The sequence below is a fragment of the Cebus imitator genome, unplaced genomic scaffold (genome assembly GCF_001604975.1).
Source record: "Cebus imitator isolate Cc_AM_T3 unplaced genomic scaffold, Cebus_imitator-1.0 Scaffold62, whole genome shotgun sequence".
Classification (NCBI taxonomy): Eukaryota; Metazoa; Chordata; class Mammalia; order Primates; family Cebidae; genus Cebus; species Cebus imitator.
The window spans coordinates 7,937,954-7,956,688 of NW_016107377.1; the positions used below are offsets into that span (position 1 = coordinate 7,937,954).

Here is an 18,735-nt window from a genome sequence, read left to right on the forward strand (position 1 = left end):
AGAAAGAAAGAAAGAAAGAAAGAAAGAAAGAAAGAAAGAAAGAAAGAAAGAAAGAAAGAAGGAAAGAAGGAAGGAAAGAAAAAAAGAAGGAAAGAAAGAGAAGGAAAGAAAAGAAAAGAAGAGAAAGAAAGAGAGAGAGAGAGGAAAGAAAGAAAGAAAGAAAGAAAGAAAGAAAGAAAGAAAGAAAGAAAGAAAGAAGGAAAGAAAGAAAAGAACAAACAAGAAAGCAAGCAAGCAAGAAGAAAAGAGATGGAGTCCCACACTGTCACCCAGCCTGGAGTGCAGTGGCATGATCTAGGCTCACTGCAACCTCTGCATCCTGGGCTCAAGCAATTCTCCTGCCTCAGCTTCCAGAGTAGCTGGGACTACAGGTGCCTATCACCACACCCGGCTAATTTTTGTATTTTTAGTAGAGGTGAGGTTTCACCATATTGGCCAGGCTGGTCTCGAACTCCTGACCTCAAGCAATCTGTCTGCCTCAGCCTCCCAAAGTGCTGATATTACATTGTGCATGAGCCACCGCACCAGGGAAAAAAACTGATTTCAGCCATTGGATTTTATTTAGACTTAGAAAATTAAAATTTTATTATATAACACAATAATTTGGCAGTAACTTTATGCTCACATCGTGCCATTATTATCATTAAATACATATAGTCCACACTGTACTTAAAAAATTCAAGATGATTTATTCTGTTAAAAACAAGATTCTTATTATAAAGCACTTATTAATCACTTCTCCCCCGTATGATGGAAACTGTTATACCTTCATCAGTTTTCACTCATTTTATCCTGAAGTGAATAACTCTGAACTGTATTTTGCTAAAAATACTTAGGTACAGTTAGGTTCCTAGTTCAAAACCAATCTGTGCAAAAGGGTTATTGATAATCAATTTTAAAATACTTTGCCACTCCACTGACTTGAGTGGAGTTTGCTAATTTACTCAATATTTGCATTTCAGTTTTTCTATCTGTACACAGAAATCACATATAGAAGGAACCTTAAATATCACATTGTCTTACCCTTTTGCTCTGCAGATAGAAAAACAAGCTTGGAGATCTTGTTTTTGTCTGAGGAATGTTTCAAATTAAAATTTCTAGGAGAACACTATGTAAGATAAAATATATAACAAATATATTCATAAATGGCCTGGATTAGATTAACTTTATTCTCTTTAAAAGAGAAATGAGCATTCCCACTATTCTGAACTCACATATACTGAAATGTTTACTAATATACATTTTTTTAGTGTACTTTGTCTATTTAATGTGCCTTTTATATGGACAATTATTTCTGTTTTTTTTTTTTAATTTAAGTTCTAAGGTACATGTGCAAAACATGTAGGTTACATAGGTATACACGTGCCATGGTGGTTAGCTGTATCCACCACCCTGTCATCTACATTAGGTATTTCTCCTACTGCTATCCCTCCCCTAGCCTTCCACCCCCTGACAGTCCCTGGTGTGTGATGTTTCCCTCCTTGTGACCATGTGTTCTCATTGTTCAACTCCCACTTATGACTGAGAACATGCAGTGTTTGTTTTTCTGTTCTTGTGTTAGTTTGCTGAGAATGATGGCTTCCAGCTTCATTCACGTCCCTGCAAAGGACATGAACTCATTCTTTATTATGGCTGCATAGTATTCCATGACGTATATGTGCCACATTTTCTTTATCCAGTCTATCACTGATGAACATTTTGGGTTGGTTACAAGTCTTTGCTATTGTGAACAGTGCTGCAATAAACATGTGTACATGTGTCTTTATAATAGAGTGATTTATAATTCTTTGACTATATACCCAGCAATGGAATTGTCAGGTCAAATGGTATTACTAGTTCTAGTTCCTGAAGGAATTGCCACACTGTCTTCCACAATGGCTGAACCAATTTACACTCCCAACAACAGTGTAAAACCGTTCCTATTTCTCCACATCCTCTCCAGCATCTGTTGTCTCCTGACTTTTTAATGATCATCATTGTAACTATTATGAGATGGTATCGTAACGTGGTTTTAATTTGTATTTTTCTAATTACCAGTGATGATGCGCTTTTTTTCATATGTTTCTTGGCTGCATAAATGTCTCCTTTTGAGAAGTGTCTGTTCATATCCTTGACCTACTTTTTGATGGAGGTGTGTTTTTTTTCTGTAAATTTGTGTAAGTTCTTTGTAGATCCTGAATATTGGCCCTTTGTCAGATGAGTAGACTGCAAAATTTTTCTCCCATTCTGTAGGTTGCCTGTTCACTCCAATATAGTTTTTTTTTTGTTATGTAGAAGCTTTTTAGTTTGACTGGATCCCATTTGTCTATTTTGGCCTTAGTAGCCATTGCTTTTGGGGTTTTAGTCATAAAGTCTTTGCCCATGCCCATGTCCTGAATGGTATTGCCTAGGTTTTGTTCTAGAGTGTTTATGGATTTAGGTCTTATGTTTAAAACTTTAATCTATCCTGAGTTAATTTTTGTATAAGGTGTAAGGAAGGGATCCAGTTTCAGCTTTCTGCATATGGCTAACCAGTTTTCCCAACACCATTTATTAAATAGGGAATCCTTTCCCCATTGCTTGTTTTTGTCAGGTTTGTCAAAGATCATATGGTTGAAGATGTGTGGCATTATCTCTGAGGCCTGTGTTCTGTTCCATTGGTTTACATATCTGTTTTGGTACCAGTATCATGCTGTTTTGGTTACTGTAGGCTTGTAGTATAGTTTGAAGTCAGGTAGTGTGATGCCTCCAGCCTTTTTTTTTTTTTTCTCAGAATTGTCTTGGCTATACAGGCTCTTTTTTGGTTCCATATGAAATTTAAGCTTGCTTTTTCCAATTCCGTGAAGAGAGTCAATGGTAGCTTGTTGGAGATAGCATTGAATTTATAGATTACTTTTGGCAGCATGGCCATTTCACCATATTGATTCTTCCTAACCATGAACATGGAATGTTTTTCCATTTGTTTGTGTCCTCTCTTATTTCCTTGAGCAATGGTTTGTACTTAAAGAGTTCCTTCACATCCCTTGTTATATTCCTAGGCATTTTATTCTCTGTGTAGCAATTGTGAATGGGAGTTCACTCATTATTTAGCTCTCTGTTTGTCTATTATTGGTGTATAAGAATGCATGTGATTTTAGCACATTGATTTTGTATCCTGAGACTTTGCTGAAGTTGTTTATGAGCTTAAGGACATTTGGGCTGAGACAGTGGGGTCTTCTAAACATACAATCATGTCATCTGCAAACAGAGGCAATCTGACTTCCTCTTTATCTATTTGAATACCTTTTATTTCTTTTTCTTTCCTGATTGCCCTGGCCAAAACTTCCAATACTATATTGAATAGGAGTGGTGAGAGAGGGCATCCTTGTCTTGTGCCAGTTTTCAAAGGGAATGCTTCCAGTTTTTGCCCATTCAATATGATATTGACTGTGGGTTTGTTATAAATAGTTCTTATTATTTTGAGATATGTTCCATCGATACCTAGTTTAGTAAGAGATTTTAGTGTGAAGCATTGTTGAATTTTGTCAAAGGCTCCCTCTGCATCTATTGAGTTAATCATGTGGTTTTTGCCTTTGGTTCTGTTTATGTGATGGATTACATTTATAAATTGGCGTATGTTGAACCAGCCTTGCATCCCAGGGATGAAACCAACTGGATCATGATGGATAAGCTTCTTGATGTGCTGTTGCATTAGGTTTGCCAGTATTTTATTGAGGATTTTTGCATCAACATTCATCAGGGATATTGGCCTGAAGTTTTCTTTTTCAGTTGTGTCTCTGCCAGGTTTTGGTATCAGGATGATGTTGGCCTTGTAAAATAAGTTAAGGAGGATTCCCTGTTTTTCTATTATTTGGAATCATTTCAGAAGGAATGGTACCAGCTCCTCTTTGTACCTCTGGTAGAATTCGGCTATGAAACTGTCTGATCCTGGACTTTTTTTGGTTGGTAGGCTATTAATTGCTGCCTCAATTTCAGACTTTGTTATTGGTCTATTCAGGGATTCAACTTCTTCCTGGTTTAGGCTTGGGAGGGTGTAAGTGTCCAGGAATTTATACATTTATTTTAGATTTTCTGTTTTATTTGTGTAGGAGTGTAAGTAGTATTCTCTAACAGTAGTTTGTATTTCTATGGCATTGGTGATGATAATCACCTTTATCATTTTTTATTACATCTGTTTGATTCTTGTCTCTTTTCTTTATTAGTCTGGCTAGCAGTCTATCTATTTTGTTAATCTTTTCAAAAAACCAGCTCCTGGATTCATTGATTTTTTGAAGGGTTTTTTTGTGTTTCTATCTCCTTCAGTTTTGTTCTGATCTTAGTTATTTCTTGTCTTCTCCTAGCTTTTGAGTTTGTTCTTGCTTCTCTAGTTCTTTTAATTTTGACATTAGGAGGTCAATTTTAGATCTTTCCTGCTTTCTCTTGTGGGCATTTAGTGCTATAAATTTCCCTCGAGACACTGCTTTAAATATGTCCCAGAGATTTTGGTACGTTGTGTCTTCATTCTCATAGGTTTCAAAGAACAACTTTATTTCTGCCTTCATTTCGTTGTTTATCCAATAGTCATTCAGGAGCCAGTTGTTCAGTTTCCATGTGGTTATGCAGTTTTGAGTGAGTTTCTTAATTCTGAGTTCTAATTTGATTGCACTGTGGTCTGAGAGACTGTCTGTTATGATTTCCATTCTTTTGCATTTGCTGAGGAGTGATTTACTTCCAATTATGTGGTCGATTTTAGAGTCAGTGTGATGTGGTACTGAGAAGAATGTATATCCTGTTGATTGGGGTGAAGATTTCTATAGATGTCTATTAGGTCTGCTTGGTCCAGAGCTGAGTTCAAATCTTGCATATCCTTATTAATTTTCTGTTTCATTGATCTGTCTAATATTGACAGTGGGGTGTTAAAGTCTCCCACCATTATTTTGTGGGCGTCTAAATCTCTTTGTAAGTCTCCAAGAATTTGCTTTATAAATCTGGGTGCTCCTGCATTGGGTGCATAGGATAGTTAGTTCTTCTTGTTGCATTGATCCCTTTACCATTATGTAATGCCCTTGTCTCTTTTGATCTTTAATGGTTTAAAGTCTGTTTTATCAAAGACCAGGATTGCAACTCCTGCTTTTTTTGCTTTTCATTTGCTTGGTAAATATTCCTCCATCCCTTTATTTTGAGCCTATGTGTGTCTTTCCAAGTGAGATGGGTCTCCTGAATACAGCACACTGATGGGTCTTGACTCTTTATCCACTTTTCCAGTCTGTGTCTTTTAATTGGGGCATTTGGCCTACTTACATTAAAGGTTAATATTGTTATGTGTGAATTTGATCTTGCCATTATGATGCTAGCTGGTTATTTTCCCTGTTAGTTGATGCAGTTTATTCCTAGCATTGATGGTCTTCACAATTTGGTACGTTTTTCAAGTAGCTGGTACCGGTTGTTCCTTTCCATGTTTAGTTCTTCCTTCAGGAGCTCTTGTAGGGCAGGCCTGGTGGTGACAAAATCTCTCAGCATTTGCTTGTCTATAAACAATTTTATTTCTCCTTCACTTAGGAAGCTTAATTTGGCTGGATATGAAATTCTGAGTTGGAAAATTCTTTTCTTTAAGAATGTTAAATATTAGCCCTCACTCTCTTATGGGTTGTAGGGTTTCTGCAGAGATCTGCTGTGAGTCTGATGGGATTCCCTTTTTGGGTATCCCAACCATTCTCTCTGGCTGCCCTTAGCATTATTCCTTCATTTCAACCCTGGTGAATCTGATGACTATGTGTCTTGGGGTTGCTCTTCTTGAGGAGTATCTTTGTGGTATTCTCTGTATTTCCTGAATTTGAATGTTGGCCTGCTTTGCTAGGTTGGGGAAATGCTCCTGGGTAATATCCTGAAGAATATTTTTCAACTTGGTTTCATTCTCCCCTTCACTTTCAGGTACACCGATCAAATGTAGATTTGGTCTTTTCACGTGATCCCATGTTTCTTGGAGACTTTGTTCATTCCTATTCATTCTTTTTTCTCTAACCTTGTCTTCTCACTTTATTTCATTGAGTTGATCTTCAATCTCTGATTATTTTTTCTTCTGCTTGATCAATTCAGCTATTGAAACTTGTGTATGCTTTATGAAGTTCTGGTGCTGTTTTTCAGCTCCATCATGTCGTTTATGTCCTTCTCTAAGCTGGTTATTCTAGTTAGCATTTTGTCTAACATTTTTTTCAAGGTTCTTAGCTTCCTTGCATTGGGTTAAAACATGCTCCTTTAGCTCAGAGAAGTTTGTTGTTACCCACCTTCTGAAGCCTGCTTCTGTCAATTTGTCAAACTCATTTTCCATCCAGTTTTGTTCCCTTGCTAGTGAGGAGCTGGGATGCCTTAAAGGAGAAGAGGCATTCTAGTTTTTGGAGTTTTCAGACTTTTTGTGATGGTTTCTTCCCATCTTCATGGATTTATCTTTTTTGGTCTTTGAGGTTGGTGAACTTTGGATGGGGTTTCTGAGTGGACATTCTTTTTGTTGATGTTTAAACTATTTCTTTCCGTTTATTAGTTTTCCTTCTAACAGTCAGGCCCCTCTGCTTCAGGTCTGCTGGAGTCTGCTGGAGGTCCACTCTAGACTCTGCTTGTGTGGGAATCACCAGTGGAGGCTGCAGAACAGCAAAGATTGTTGCCTGTTCCTTCCTCTGGTGGCTTTGTCCCAGAGGGGTACCTGCCAGATGCCAGCCAGAGCTTTCCTTTATGAGGAGTATATAGGCCCCTGCTGGGAGATGTCTCCCAGTCAGGATATATGGATGTCAGGGAGCCACTTGAGGAGGTAGTCTTTCCCTTATTATAGCTCAAACGCTGTGTTGGGAAATCCTCTGCTCTCTTCAGAGCTGCCAGGCAGGGCTGCTTCAGTCTGCTGAAGCCATACCCACTACTGCCCCTTTTCCCATGTCTTCTATCCCAGGAAGGTTGGGGCTTTATTTATAAGTCCCTCATGGGCTGCTGCCTTTTTTCAGGGATGTCCTGCCAAGTGAGAACATCTAGTGAGACAGTGCCTGCAGCTGCTGAGATGCATTGCACTGTGCCCAGCTCAGACTTCCCGGCAGCTTTGCTTACACTGTGGGGTTGAAACAACCTACTAGAGCATCAGCCATGGCAGACACCCCTCCCGACATTGATCTCAAAAGTCCCAGGTCAAGCTCAGATGTCCCAGGTCAAGCTCAGACATTCCAGGTTGTACTCAGACTGCTGTGCTGGCTGCAAGAATTTCAAGCCAATGGATCTTAGCTTGCTGTTGCCAGTAGGGGTGGGACACACCAAGCCAGACCACTTGGCTCCCTGGCTTCAGCCCCGTTTCCAGGGGACTGAGCAGTTCTGTCTCGTATGCGTTCCAGGCACACCTGGGGTATGAAAAAAAAAAAAAAACTGCTTGCAGCTAGTTCAGTTTCTGCCCAAATGGCTGCCCAGTTTTGTGCTGGAAACCCATGAGCCCTGGTGGTTGCGTAGGTACCAGAGGGAATCTCCCGATCTGTGGTTTGTGAAGACTATAGGAAAAGCACAGTATATGGGCCAGAGTGCAGGAAACAGTCCTTAACATCTTCCCTTGGCTAGGAGAGGGTGTTCCCCGGCGCCTTGCACTTCCTGGGTGAGGCAATGCCCCACCCTACTTTGGCTCACCCTCCTTGGGCTGCACCCACTGTCCAACCAGTCCCAATAAGATGAACCAGGTACCTCAGTTGGAAATGTGGAAATCACCTACCTTCTGCATCCATCTTGCTGGGAGCTATGCACCAGAGCTGTTACTATTTGGCCATATTGCCGGGGGACCTGGGCAATTATTCTTAAAGATTTGCAGCCCATTGGATATGCTGACATTTAAGACATTCACTATCAATATCTTATTTCCTTAATCCCACAATCTCAATAAAAACTTTGGTCTAAATATGAATGGAAATGGGGAGTTAATTAAAGCAAATACTTGTGACAGATTAATTATATGTTTTTCTCTTACACACTATGTATAGAAATGAAGCTCATTTGCCTTAGTTTTCTACCTTCTTATCCATAATACAAGGATTCTTCAATCCTCATGGAGCCCCAGTAACATGTGAAATTTGTGCTAGGTACTGCAAGGGATGCCAAAAATGAACAAGGCATCAGTTGTATGGGAATATGCCATCTCTTACAGGAGAAATAAATAAGTACTGTATTCAAGTATTAAAGTGAGAATTTAAATGCTATAAAGCAGTTACAATAGAGGAAATTTAAAGGAAGGATAGATCATACTGAGTAGGATAAATCAGAAAATGAAGTCTAAACTTTGGAAATGAGAAATTATTCTGGAAATTCATAGATGAATTTATTAGTAGAATAGAGTCTTCTATGGAAGGGTGCAGCCTAAGCAAATTAAACGAGAAAAGGGATTGACTATGTTTCTGCAACTTCAAGAGATCCAGTTTCCCTACAGAGCAAAGGAGTAGAACAGGAGAGAAAAAGGCAATGGATCCGTGCATCCCCTAAACTATTTTACCATGTATTTTACTCTGACAAAACAACTATCACTTATTTGCTTTTTCTTTCTTTTCTTTCTTTCTTTTTTTTTTTTTTTTGAGACAGGGTTTCCCTCTGTCGTCCAGGCTAGAGGGCAGTGGTTCAATCACCGAATTCTGCAGCTTCTGAACCTCCTTAGCTCAAGCAATCTTCCTGCCTCTACTTTACAAAGTGTTGGGACTATAAGCGTAAGTCACCACGTCCAGGCTTATGGGCACTTTTCTGTGCACTTTTACATGTAACTCTCTAAATCATTCTTTGCCACCTTTCATGTGCATAGGAATCACCTGTGGTTCCCGTTAAATGGAGATCTTGATTCAGTAGGTCTGGGTTGGAGTCTGAGCTTCTGCATTTCCATTGAGCTCACAGCTGATGCCTACCTTTGAGTGGCGAAGGCTCCAAGTGTGATTTCTAGCCATTAGTATTAATTACCTGGGAACTTGGCAAAAATAAAATGCAAATTCTTGGCCCCCACAAGGGATCTACTGAATTCTAAACATTGTGGGGAGACCCAGCACTCTGTAGTGTTTTAACAGGCAAGTGGTTAAAGTTTGAGAGCCACACGTAAGTCACAGGTTTCCTAACATGACTGCACACTGGAATCACCTGTGGTTTTTAAATAATACTATTGATGCTGCATCTCACCCCCCGAGATTCCCAGGGACGGGGCGTGGCCTTGGAAGCGGCCGTCTAAAAGCTCTCCCTGGTGATTCCAATCTGTAGTAACATTTGAGAACTGCGTCAGGTGGGGACTTCAACTTTTACAGGCCTTATTTTCCTCCTATGTAAAAGGTGGACAATGTCCAAGTGGTCCTGACTTTGCTTCCAGATTTTGGTAACTCCAGCCAGCCCTAGTTGGACCTGGAGAGCCCGCTTCCCGCCCCGTGTGCCAAGGCCTGTCGGAGAACCCAGGGCCCGGGGAGTGGACCTGTGGGAGCATCCGTGACGCATTTCAGCACCCTGGCGCCGCCCCGGCTGCTCAGGCGTGGCCCAGTGACCAGCTGGCGTCTGCTCCCCTGACCGCACCCACTAGACCGTCTCTGAGTGGGACACGCATGCGCCGGCCAGACCGGGCACCCAGTAACGGACTCGAGCTCCACCCCCCCCACCGGAAGTGGGCAGCCGCGCGCCGGGAAGAGCCGGCTGGAGCCTGGCGGCCGCAGACTGGATGCCGGAGCTAAGGGACTCGCGCTTTTCTCTCCGTGCCATGGCGCCAGCGAAGGCCACGAACGCGGTGCGGCTGCTCCTGGGTTCCACGGCTCTGTGGCTCTCGCAGCTCGGCGCCGAGACGGTTTCCGCGTCCAAGGCGGTGACGGCCCACTTGGCCGCGAAGTGGCCCGAGACCCCGCTGCTGCTGGAGGCGAGGTGGGTGCGGGCCGGGCCCTTGGCCGGGCGGGTGTAGACACGCTGCCACCCTCAGCCCCCCTCTTTTCACGCTCACAGCGGGTGTCTTCTAGCTGTCACCCGGCTTCTCCAGACGCCCCCGCTCTGACCCTGAGCATCAATCACTACCTCCTTTTCTCCTGACCTAGGGCAGCTTCTCAGTTCCCGTGCAGCACTCACTTGCAATTCCTTTTTCCCTCAGGTCTTACTTTGCTCACAGTTTTAAAAACTTCTTGCTCTGCTTTAATTCATTGGGATTTATTAGCATTTACGCGTGGCACTTAACGCAAGCGCTTCAACTGAGGTAGGCAGTTCCGTTCAGCAGACAGTTTTTAAAGTACCTAGTTTCGTAATGACGACATCATACCATCAGCTCCTAAGCTTGCTGTGGGGAGGGCAACTTCCTGCAAAGAAATATTTTTCCTTTACCTCTTCCAACGGAATTAGTTCATGACCTGTCATTTACTCTGCAGGAACAAAACTTGTAGCTATTGCATTTTGCCCCTTAGTATTCCAATAGTTGAGTAAAATTATAAAGTTCTTTCTCTTAGCAAAAATTTTCTTCAAAATACCACCATCGTTCTTCATAAAACTAGGAAACTTAGTAACTTAGTAAAAAAAAAAAAAAAAACAAAACTTTTACACCAACGACTTAATGGTTGTTCACAACAACAGCGTGTGGTCCCAAAGAGAGACTCCATCACTCCTCGTAAGTTGCATGTATTTGATGCTAAACCAGTTTAAAATTTTTTTTTTTTCATTTTTATAGATTATTGGGGAACAGATGGTGTATGGTTACATGAGTAAGTTCTTTAGTGGTGATTTGTGAGATATTGGTGAACCCATCACCCCTGCAGTATACACTGCCCCCAATTTATAGTATTTTAGCCCTCACCCCCTTTCCATCCTTTCCCCCGAGTCCCCAAAGTCCATTGTGTCATTCTTATGAGTTTGCATCCTCATAGTTTACCTCCCACATATCATTGAGAATATATGATATTTGGTTTCCCATTCCTGACTTAATTCACTTAGGATAATAGTCTGTAATCTCATCCAGGTTGCTGTGAATGCCATTGATTCACTCCTTTATGGCTGAGTAGTATTCCATTATATACATACACCACAGTTTATCCACTTGTTGATTGATGGGCATTTGAGTTAGTTCTGCATTTTTGCACTTGTGAATTGTGCTGCTATAAACATGCGTGTGCAAGTGTCTTTTTCATATGACTTCTTTTCCTCTGGGTGGACACCTAGCGAGATTGCTGGATCAAATGGTAGATCTACTTTCAGTACTTTGAGGACTGCCCACACTGTTTCCATAGTGGTCATACTAGTTTAGATTCCTACCAGCAGTGGAGAAGTTCCCTGTTCACCGCATCCATGCCAACATCTATTAGTTTTTGGTATTTTGATTATGGCCATTCTTGCAGGAGTAAGGTGGTATTGCATTGTGGTTTTGATTTGCGTTCCCCTGATCGTTAGTATGTTGAGCATTTTTTCATGTTTGTTGGCCATTTGTACATCTTTTGAGAATTGTGTCTTCATGTTCTTAGCCTACTTTTTGATGGGATTCATTCCTGCTGATTTGAGTTCCTTGAAGATTCTGGATATTAGTCCTTTGTCAGATGTATAGATTGTGAAGATTTTCTCCCACTCTGTGGGTTGTCTGTTTGCTCTGCTGACTGTTCCTTTTGCCATGCAAAAGCTCTTTAATTAAGCCCCTGGTATTTATCTTGTCTTTTAAATTGCATTTACTTTGGGGTTCTTGGTTATGAAATTCTTGCCTAAGTCAATGTCTAGAAGGATGTTTCTGATATTATCTTCTAGAATTTTTATAGTTTCAGTTTCTAGATTTAAGTCCTTCATCCATCTTGAGTTGATTTTTGTATAAAGTGAGAGATGAGAATCCAGTTTCATTTTCCTACATGTGGCTGGCCAATTATCCCAGCACCATTTTTTGAATAGGGTGTCCTTTCCCCACTTTGTTTTTGTTTGCCTTGTCAGAGATCAGTTGAGTGCAAGTATTTGGGTTTATTTCTGGGTTCTCTATTATGTTCCATTGGTCTGTGTGCCTGTTTTTACACTGGTACCATGCTGTTTTGGAGACTATGGCCTTATAGTGAAGCAGGAGTGGCTACAAACAAACTTCTCGAACACTGAACAGGGAAGGAAATGGTAACTTTATTTGGCCAGGCACTCAGGCAGGCCTAGATGCCTCAACAACCAAGCTACCTGACAAAGAAAATCCTGGCCCTTTTAAAGGCTCACAATGTAAGAGATCTAAGAGGTGCACATGTGAGAGGGTCATGATTAATTTAGCAAGCGTGGGGATGTGACTAGATAGGGGTCTTGAGCGGTTGAGTAAGAACAATGCCTTCCAGGATAAGGTTCCTCCATACCACACCTGTAATCTATAGTTAGGATTGTGGTTAGGAGTAGGGGGTTTAATTTTTAACCTCCAGACCTGGTTAGTGGCGCCAGCTGGTTCTTCCACTGACCTCATCTGGCTTTTAACTTTCTTTTCCTTGTTTTCTCCAAACACAGGCTGAGAAAAGGGAGTCTCCTTCCTCAATAGCATAGTGTGAAATCAGACAATATGATGCCTCCAGATTTGTTCTTTTTGCTTAGTTCATAGCTTTAGCTATGTGGGCTCTTTTTTGGCTCCATATGAATTTTAGGATTTTTTTCCTAGTTTTGTGATGAATGGTGATGGTATTTTGATGGGAATTGCATTGAATTTGTAGATTGCTTTTGGCAGTATGTTTATTTTCACAGTATTGATTCTACCCATCCATGAGCATGGGATATGTTTCCATTTGTTTGTGTCATCTGTGATTTCTTCAGGCAGTGTTTTGTAGTTTTCCTTGAAGTCTTTCACCTCCTTTGTTAGGTATATTCCTAGGTATTTTATTTTTGTTGGAGCTATTGTAAAAGAGGTTGAGTTCTTGATTAGATTCTCAGCTAGGTTGCTATTGGTGTATAGGAGAGCTACTGATTTGTGTACATTAATTTTGTATCTGGAAGCTTTGCCGAATTCTTTGATCAGTTCTAGGAGCTTTTTGGAGGAGTCTTTAGGGTTTTCTAGGTATACAGTCTCAATTTGACTTCCTCTTTACCGATTTGGATGCCCTTTATTTCTTTGTCTTGTCTGATTGCTCTGACTAGGACTTCCATTACTATGTTGAATAGAAGTGGTGAGAGTGGGCATCCTTGTCTTGTTCCAGGTCTCAGAGGGAATGCTTTCAACTTTTCCCCATCCAGTATTATGTTGGCTGTGGGTTTGTCATAGATGGCTTTTATTACATTGAAGTGTGTCTCTTGTGTGTTGATTTTGCTCAGAGTTTTAATCATAAAGTGATGCTGGATTTTGTTGAATGCTTTTTCTGCGTCTATTGAAATGATCGTGTAATTTTTGTTTTTAATTCTGTTTATGTGGCATATCATTATTGGCTTGCATATGTTAAACCATCCCTGTATCCCTGGTATGAAACTGTCTTGATAATGGTGGATTATCTTTTTGACATGTTGTTGGATTCGGTTAGCTAATGTATTGTTAAGAATTTTTGCCTGTATATTCATCAGGGATATTGGTTTGTAGTTTCCTTTTTTGGTTATGTTTTTTCCTGGTTTTGGTATTAGGGTGTTACTGGCTTCATGGGAGGATCCCCTCTTTCTCTGTCTTGTGGAATAGTGTCAATAGGATTTGTACCAATTCTTCTGTGAATGGCTGGTAGAATTTGGCTATATATCGCTCTGGTCCCGGACTTTTTATGTTGATAATTTTTTTATTACAGTTTCAATCTTGCTGCTTGTTATTGGTCTGTTCAGCGTATCTAATTCTTCCTGATTTAAGCTAGGAGGATTGTATCTTTCAAGGAATTTATCCATCTCCTCTAGGTGTTCCAGTTTATGCATGTAAAGATGTTTGTGGTAGCCTTGAATGATCTTTTGTATTTCAGTGTTGTTAGTTGTAATATCTCCCATTTTATTTCTAATTGAGCTTATTTGAATTTTATCTCTTTTTCGTTGGTTAATCTTGCTAATGGTCTATTAATGTTTTTCAAAGAACTAGCTTGTTTCATTTATCTTTTGTATTTTTTTTTGTTTCAATTTCATTTAGTTCTGCTCTGATCTTGGTTACTGCCCTACTTCTGCTGGGATTGGGTTTGCTTTGTTTTTGTTTCTTTAGTTCCTTGAGGTGCGACCTTAGATTGTCTGTGCTCTTTCAGGCTTTTTCATGTAGGCATTTAGGGCTATGAACTTTCTTCTTAGCACTGCCTTTGCTGTATCCTAGAGGTTTTCATAGGTTGTGTCACTGTTGTCATTCACTTTGAATAATTTTTTAATTTCCATTTTGATTTCATTGTTGATCATTCAGGTTATTTAATTTCCATGTATTTGCATGGTGTTAAAGATTCCTTTTGGGGTTGATTTTCAGTTTTATTCCACTGTTGTCTGAGAGAGTGCTTGATATAATGACAGTTTTCTTAAATTTATTAAGGCTTGATTTGTGGCCTATCATATGGTCTGTCTGGGAGAAAGTTCCATGTACTGATGAATAGAACGTCCATTCTGACATTGTTGGACAGAATGTTCTATAAATATCTGTTAAGTCCATTTTCTCCAGGGTGTAGTTTCAATCCATTATTTCCTTGTTGACTTTCTGTCCTGATGACCTGCCTAGTGCTCTCTGTGGAGTACTGAAGTCCTCCACTATTACTGTGTTACTGTGTTTCTCATTTCTTAGGTCTAGTAGTAATTGTTTTATGAATCTGGGAGCTCCAGTGTTTATTGCATACATGTTTAGGATCGTGATATTTTCCTGTTGGACAAGGCCTTTTATCATTATATCATGTCCCTCTTTGTCTTTTTAAACTGTTACTGCTTTAAATTTTGTTTTGTCTCGAATAAGAATAGCTGTTCCTTGTTCTTACTCATAGGCGGGTGTTGAACAATTAGAACACAGGGACACAGGGAGGGGAGCATCATACACTGAGGTCTGTTGGGTGGAGCAGGGGAGGGATAGCGAGAGGGTGGGGAGGTTGGGGAGGGATAACATGGGAAGAAATGCCAGATATAGGTGATGGGTGAATGGAGGCAGCAAACCACATTGCCATGTATGTACGTATGCAACAATTCTGCATGATCTGCACATGTACCCCAGAACCTAAAGTACAATTAAAAAAAAAAAAAAAGAAAGCTGTTCTTCGCTTTTGGTGTCCATTTGCATGGAATGTCTTTTTTCACCCCTTTACCTTAAGTTTATGTGAGTCCTTAGGTGTTAGGTGAGTCTCCTGAAGGCAGCAGATAGTTGGTTGGTGAATTCTTATCCATTCTGCAATTCTGTATCTTTTAAATGGTGCATTTAGGTCATTTACATTCAATGTTAGTATTGAGATATGAGGTACCATTTTATTCATTGTGCTATTTGTTGACTGTATACCTTGTTGTTGTTGTTTTTATTATTATATTTTTGTTTTATAGGTCCTGTGAGATTTGTGTTTTAAAGAGGTTCTGTTTTGATTTATTTCCATGATTTGTTTCAAGATTTAGAGCACCTTTTAGCAGTTTTTATAGTGCTGACTTGGTAGTGGCAAATTCTCTCAGCATTTTTTTGTCTGGAAAAGATTATCTTTTCCCTTCATTTATGAAGACAAGTTTTGCTGGATACAAAATTCTTGGCTGATAATTGTTGTATTTAAGGAGGCAGAAGATAGGGCCCCAATCCCTTATAGTTTGTAGGGTTTCTGCTGAGAAATCTTCTGTTAATCTGATAGGTTTTTCTTTATAGGTTACCTGGTGCTTTTGCCTCAGAGCTCTTAAGATTCTTTCCTTTATCATAACTCTGGATAACCTGATGACAGTATGCCTAGGTGATGATCTTTTTGCAATGAATTTCCCAGGTCTTCTTTGAGCTTCTTGTATTTGGATGTCTAGGTCTCTAGAAGGGCCAGGGAAGTTTTCTTCAGTTATTCCCCCAAATACGTTTTCCCAACTTTTAGATTTCTCTTCTTTCTCAGGAACACTGATTATTATTAGGTTTGGTCATTTAATATAATCCCAGACTTCTTGGAGGCTTTGTTCATATTTTCTTATTCTTTTTTCTTTGTCTTTGTTGCATTGGGTTAATTCGAAAACCTTGTCTCTGAGCTCTGAAGTTCTTTCTTCTACTTATTCATTTCTATTGCAGAGACTCTCCAGAGCATTTTGCTTTCTATAAATGTGTTCATTGTTTCCTGAAGTTTTGATTGTTTTTTATTTATGCTATCTGTTTCACTAAAGATTTCTCCTTTCATTCCTTGTATCATTTTTTGATTTCTTTAAATTGGGGTTTGCCTTTCTCTGGTGCCTCCTTGAATAGCTTAATAACTGACAATTTGAATTCTTTTTCAGGTAAATAAGGCATTTTATCTTGGTTCAGATCTATTGCTGGTTAGCTAGTGTTTTTTTTTTTTTTTTTTTTTTTTTTTTTTTTTTTTTTTTTTTGGAGGTGTTAAAGAACCTTGTTTTGTCATATTACCAGAGTTGGTTTTCTGGTTCCTTCTTATTTGGATAGGCTCTATCAGAGGGAAGATCTAGGGCTCAAGGTTGTTGTTGTTCAGATTATTTTGTCCCACTAGGTATTCCCTTGACGTCGTACTCTCCCCCTTTTCCTAAAGATGTGGTTTCCTAAAAGCTGAGCTGTAGTGATTGTTTTCTCTCTTCTGGATCTAGGCATCCAGCAGATCTAACAGACTGGGCTGGTTCTGGGAATTTTCTGCACAGTCCTGTGATGTGAACCATCTGTGGGTCTCTTAGCCACGGATACCAGCACCTGCTCTGGTGGATGTGGCAGGGGGGTGAAATGGACTTTCTGAGGGTCTTTACTTTTGGGTGTTTAATGTACTAATTTTGTGCTGGCCTTCTGCAGGCAGGTGGTGCTTTCAAGAGAGCATCAGCTATAGTAGTATGGAAAGGATCAGGTATGGGTTGGGGCCCTAGAACTTCCAAGAGTATATGCCCTTTGTCTTTAGCTACCAGGGTTGGTAGGAAAGGACCATCAGGTGGGGGCAGAGCTAGGACATGTCTTGGCTCAGTTGTTGTGGCTGCTATGGGGGAAGGCGGGTGGGATTCCCAGGTCAATGGAGTTATGTTCCCAGGAGGAGTATGGCTGCCTCCGCCATGTCATGCAAGTCGTCAGGGAAGAGGGGGGTAGCCTACAGTCACAGGCCTCATCCAGCTCCCATGCAACCCAAAAGGTCAGTCTCACTCCCACTGTGCCCTACCCGACAGCACTGAGTCTGTTTCCAGGTGATGGGTGAGCAGGGCTCAGAACTTGCCCCTTCTACCAGCCTCCTAGCTGGAAATGCAAGTAGGGCTCTCACTCACGCTTCCCCACCTGTGGAGTTTGCACACCAGATTCATGCCCTTCCCCAAGTTCTGCCTAGGAGATTTCTTGTTCAGTTGGAATTGTTAAAAAGTTCAGCTGGAGGTTTCCTTCTCCCTGTGGCCTTTTCCCAGTACCTCTGGCAGCCCTTCTCAAGGACCCCTGTGAGGCAAGGCAGAAATGGCTTCCTAGGGGACCTGGAGAGCCCACAGGGCATTTCCTGCTGCTTCCTCTACCTCTGTATTCTGCTTAGCTCTCTAAATTGACTCAGCTCCAGGTAAAGTCAGAATCTTCTCCCATGATCTATACCTTTGGGTTCTCCAATTAGGATGTGTGTTTAGGGGTAGAGAATCCCCCTTTCCCATTCTCACAGTTTGGGTACTCAGTATTTGGGGAGTCTCCCAGGTCCTACAGGAGCAATCCACTTCCTTCAGAGGGTCTGTGGGTTCTCTTGGCTTTCTTGATTTATTCCTATAGTAGTTCTGGAGCAGAAGTTCGGAATGCAAGACTCTACATGCTGCTCTGTCCATTTGAATGGGAGGCTAAAACAGTTTTTATTGAATATATGATTCTAGCTTAATTTTGATCCCCTTCCTTTATCCTTTCGCCAGTGTTTAACAGTTTGCCTAGATCTGATCTCACACTTAGCTCCAAATTAGTCTAACTTCTTCTTCTAACTGCTTGTTGCCGTCTCTGGCTTTACATTTGCCTCAAGAGTCTTAGAATTGGAACTCCTGTGGGATGCTCCTAAGGTCCTTGACAGTCTGATTTACAAACCTCATCACTTGTACAAATGGTCCCCAACTTAACATGGTTCAATTTAGAATTTTTTAACTTTATTATGGGTTTACTAGGGTATTAAATGCATTTTTTACTTATAGTATTTGCAACTTACTATGGGCTTATTGGGAGGTAACCCCATCTAAGTCAAGGGGCCTCTGTAATAGGTTGAATGCTGGACCCCAAAAAGATATGTCCACATCCTAACTCCCAGAACCTGTGACTGTTAACCTTATTTGGAAAAATGTCTTTGTTGATTGATCCAACATGGCCGTTTAGGAACAGCTCAGGATTGGAGCCCCCAGTGAAAGCGCAGAGGGTGAGTGGATGCCGCATTTTTATTGCCCACAGACTAGGAAATTCCCAGGCGGAGGAGCCCCACGGGTTGCCAGTGTGGCTGTTTCGGCCGGCGCGGCTGTGTTAGCTGGCACAGCTGCTTTGCCCCGTGCGGCTGCTTTGTCAGCACCCTGGTGCAGCGGTTCTCCGTACAAAATACACTGGTTCGGATGCCCTTTTGGCTGGCGATTGGAGCCATGGGAAGTTGCCAATTCATCTGTTTAAAAAGGGGACTGAACAGGGAACCAGGACAGTAGATTCCAGGGCAAAAAAAGCGCCATGAATCTCAGTGCTGCTGTTTAAGCCAGCGCAGTGAGTGGCTGCAGGGGAAAACATACAGATCCCGGCGCCTCTTCAACAGGTGACTGGAAGACCGACTTAGAAAA

The 18,735-nt window shown here is 40.9% G+C and overlaps 1 protein-coding gene across 2 annotated transcripts in view; it reads left to right on the plus strand.

Annotated features, from left to right (window-relative positions):
• Positions 1–9,566: 9,566 nt before the first annotated feature.
• The window catches only part of LOC108305413 (UDP-glucose:glycoprotein glucosyltransferase 2), a 172,952-nt gene continuing 163,783 nt past the window's right edge, over positions 9,567–18,735 (plus strand). Inside the window, exon 1 of one of the 2 annotated variants that reach the window (XM_017530058.2) lies at positions 9,567–9,846. In XM_017530058.2, the coding sequence (XP_017385547.1) occupies positions 9,650–9,846 (197 nt within the window). In that variant the 5' untranslated portion in view covers positions 9,567–9,649. Of the gene's footprint in view, positions 9,847–11,967; positions 12,139–18,735 lie in introns of those variants that run through there. The other variant, XM_017530059.2, reaches the window with a different exon arrangement.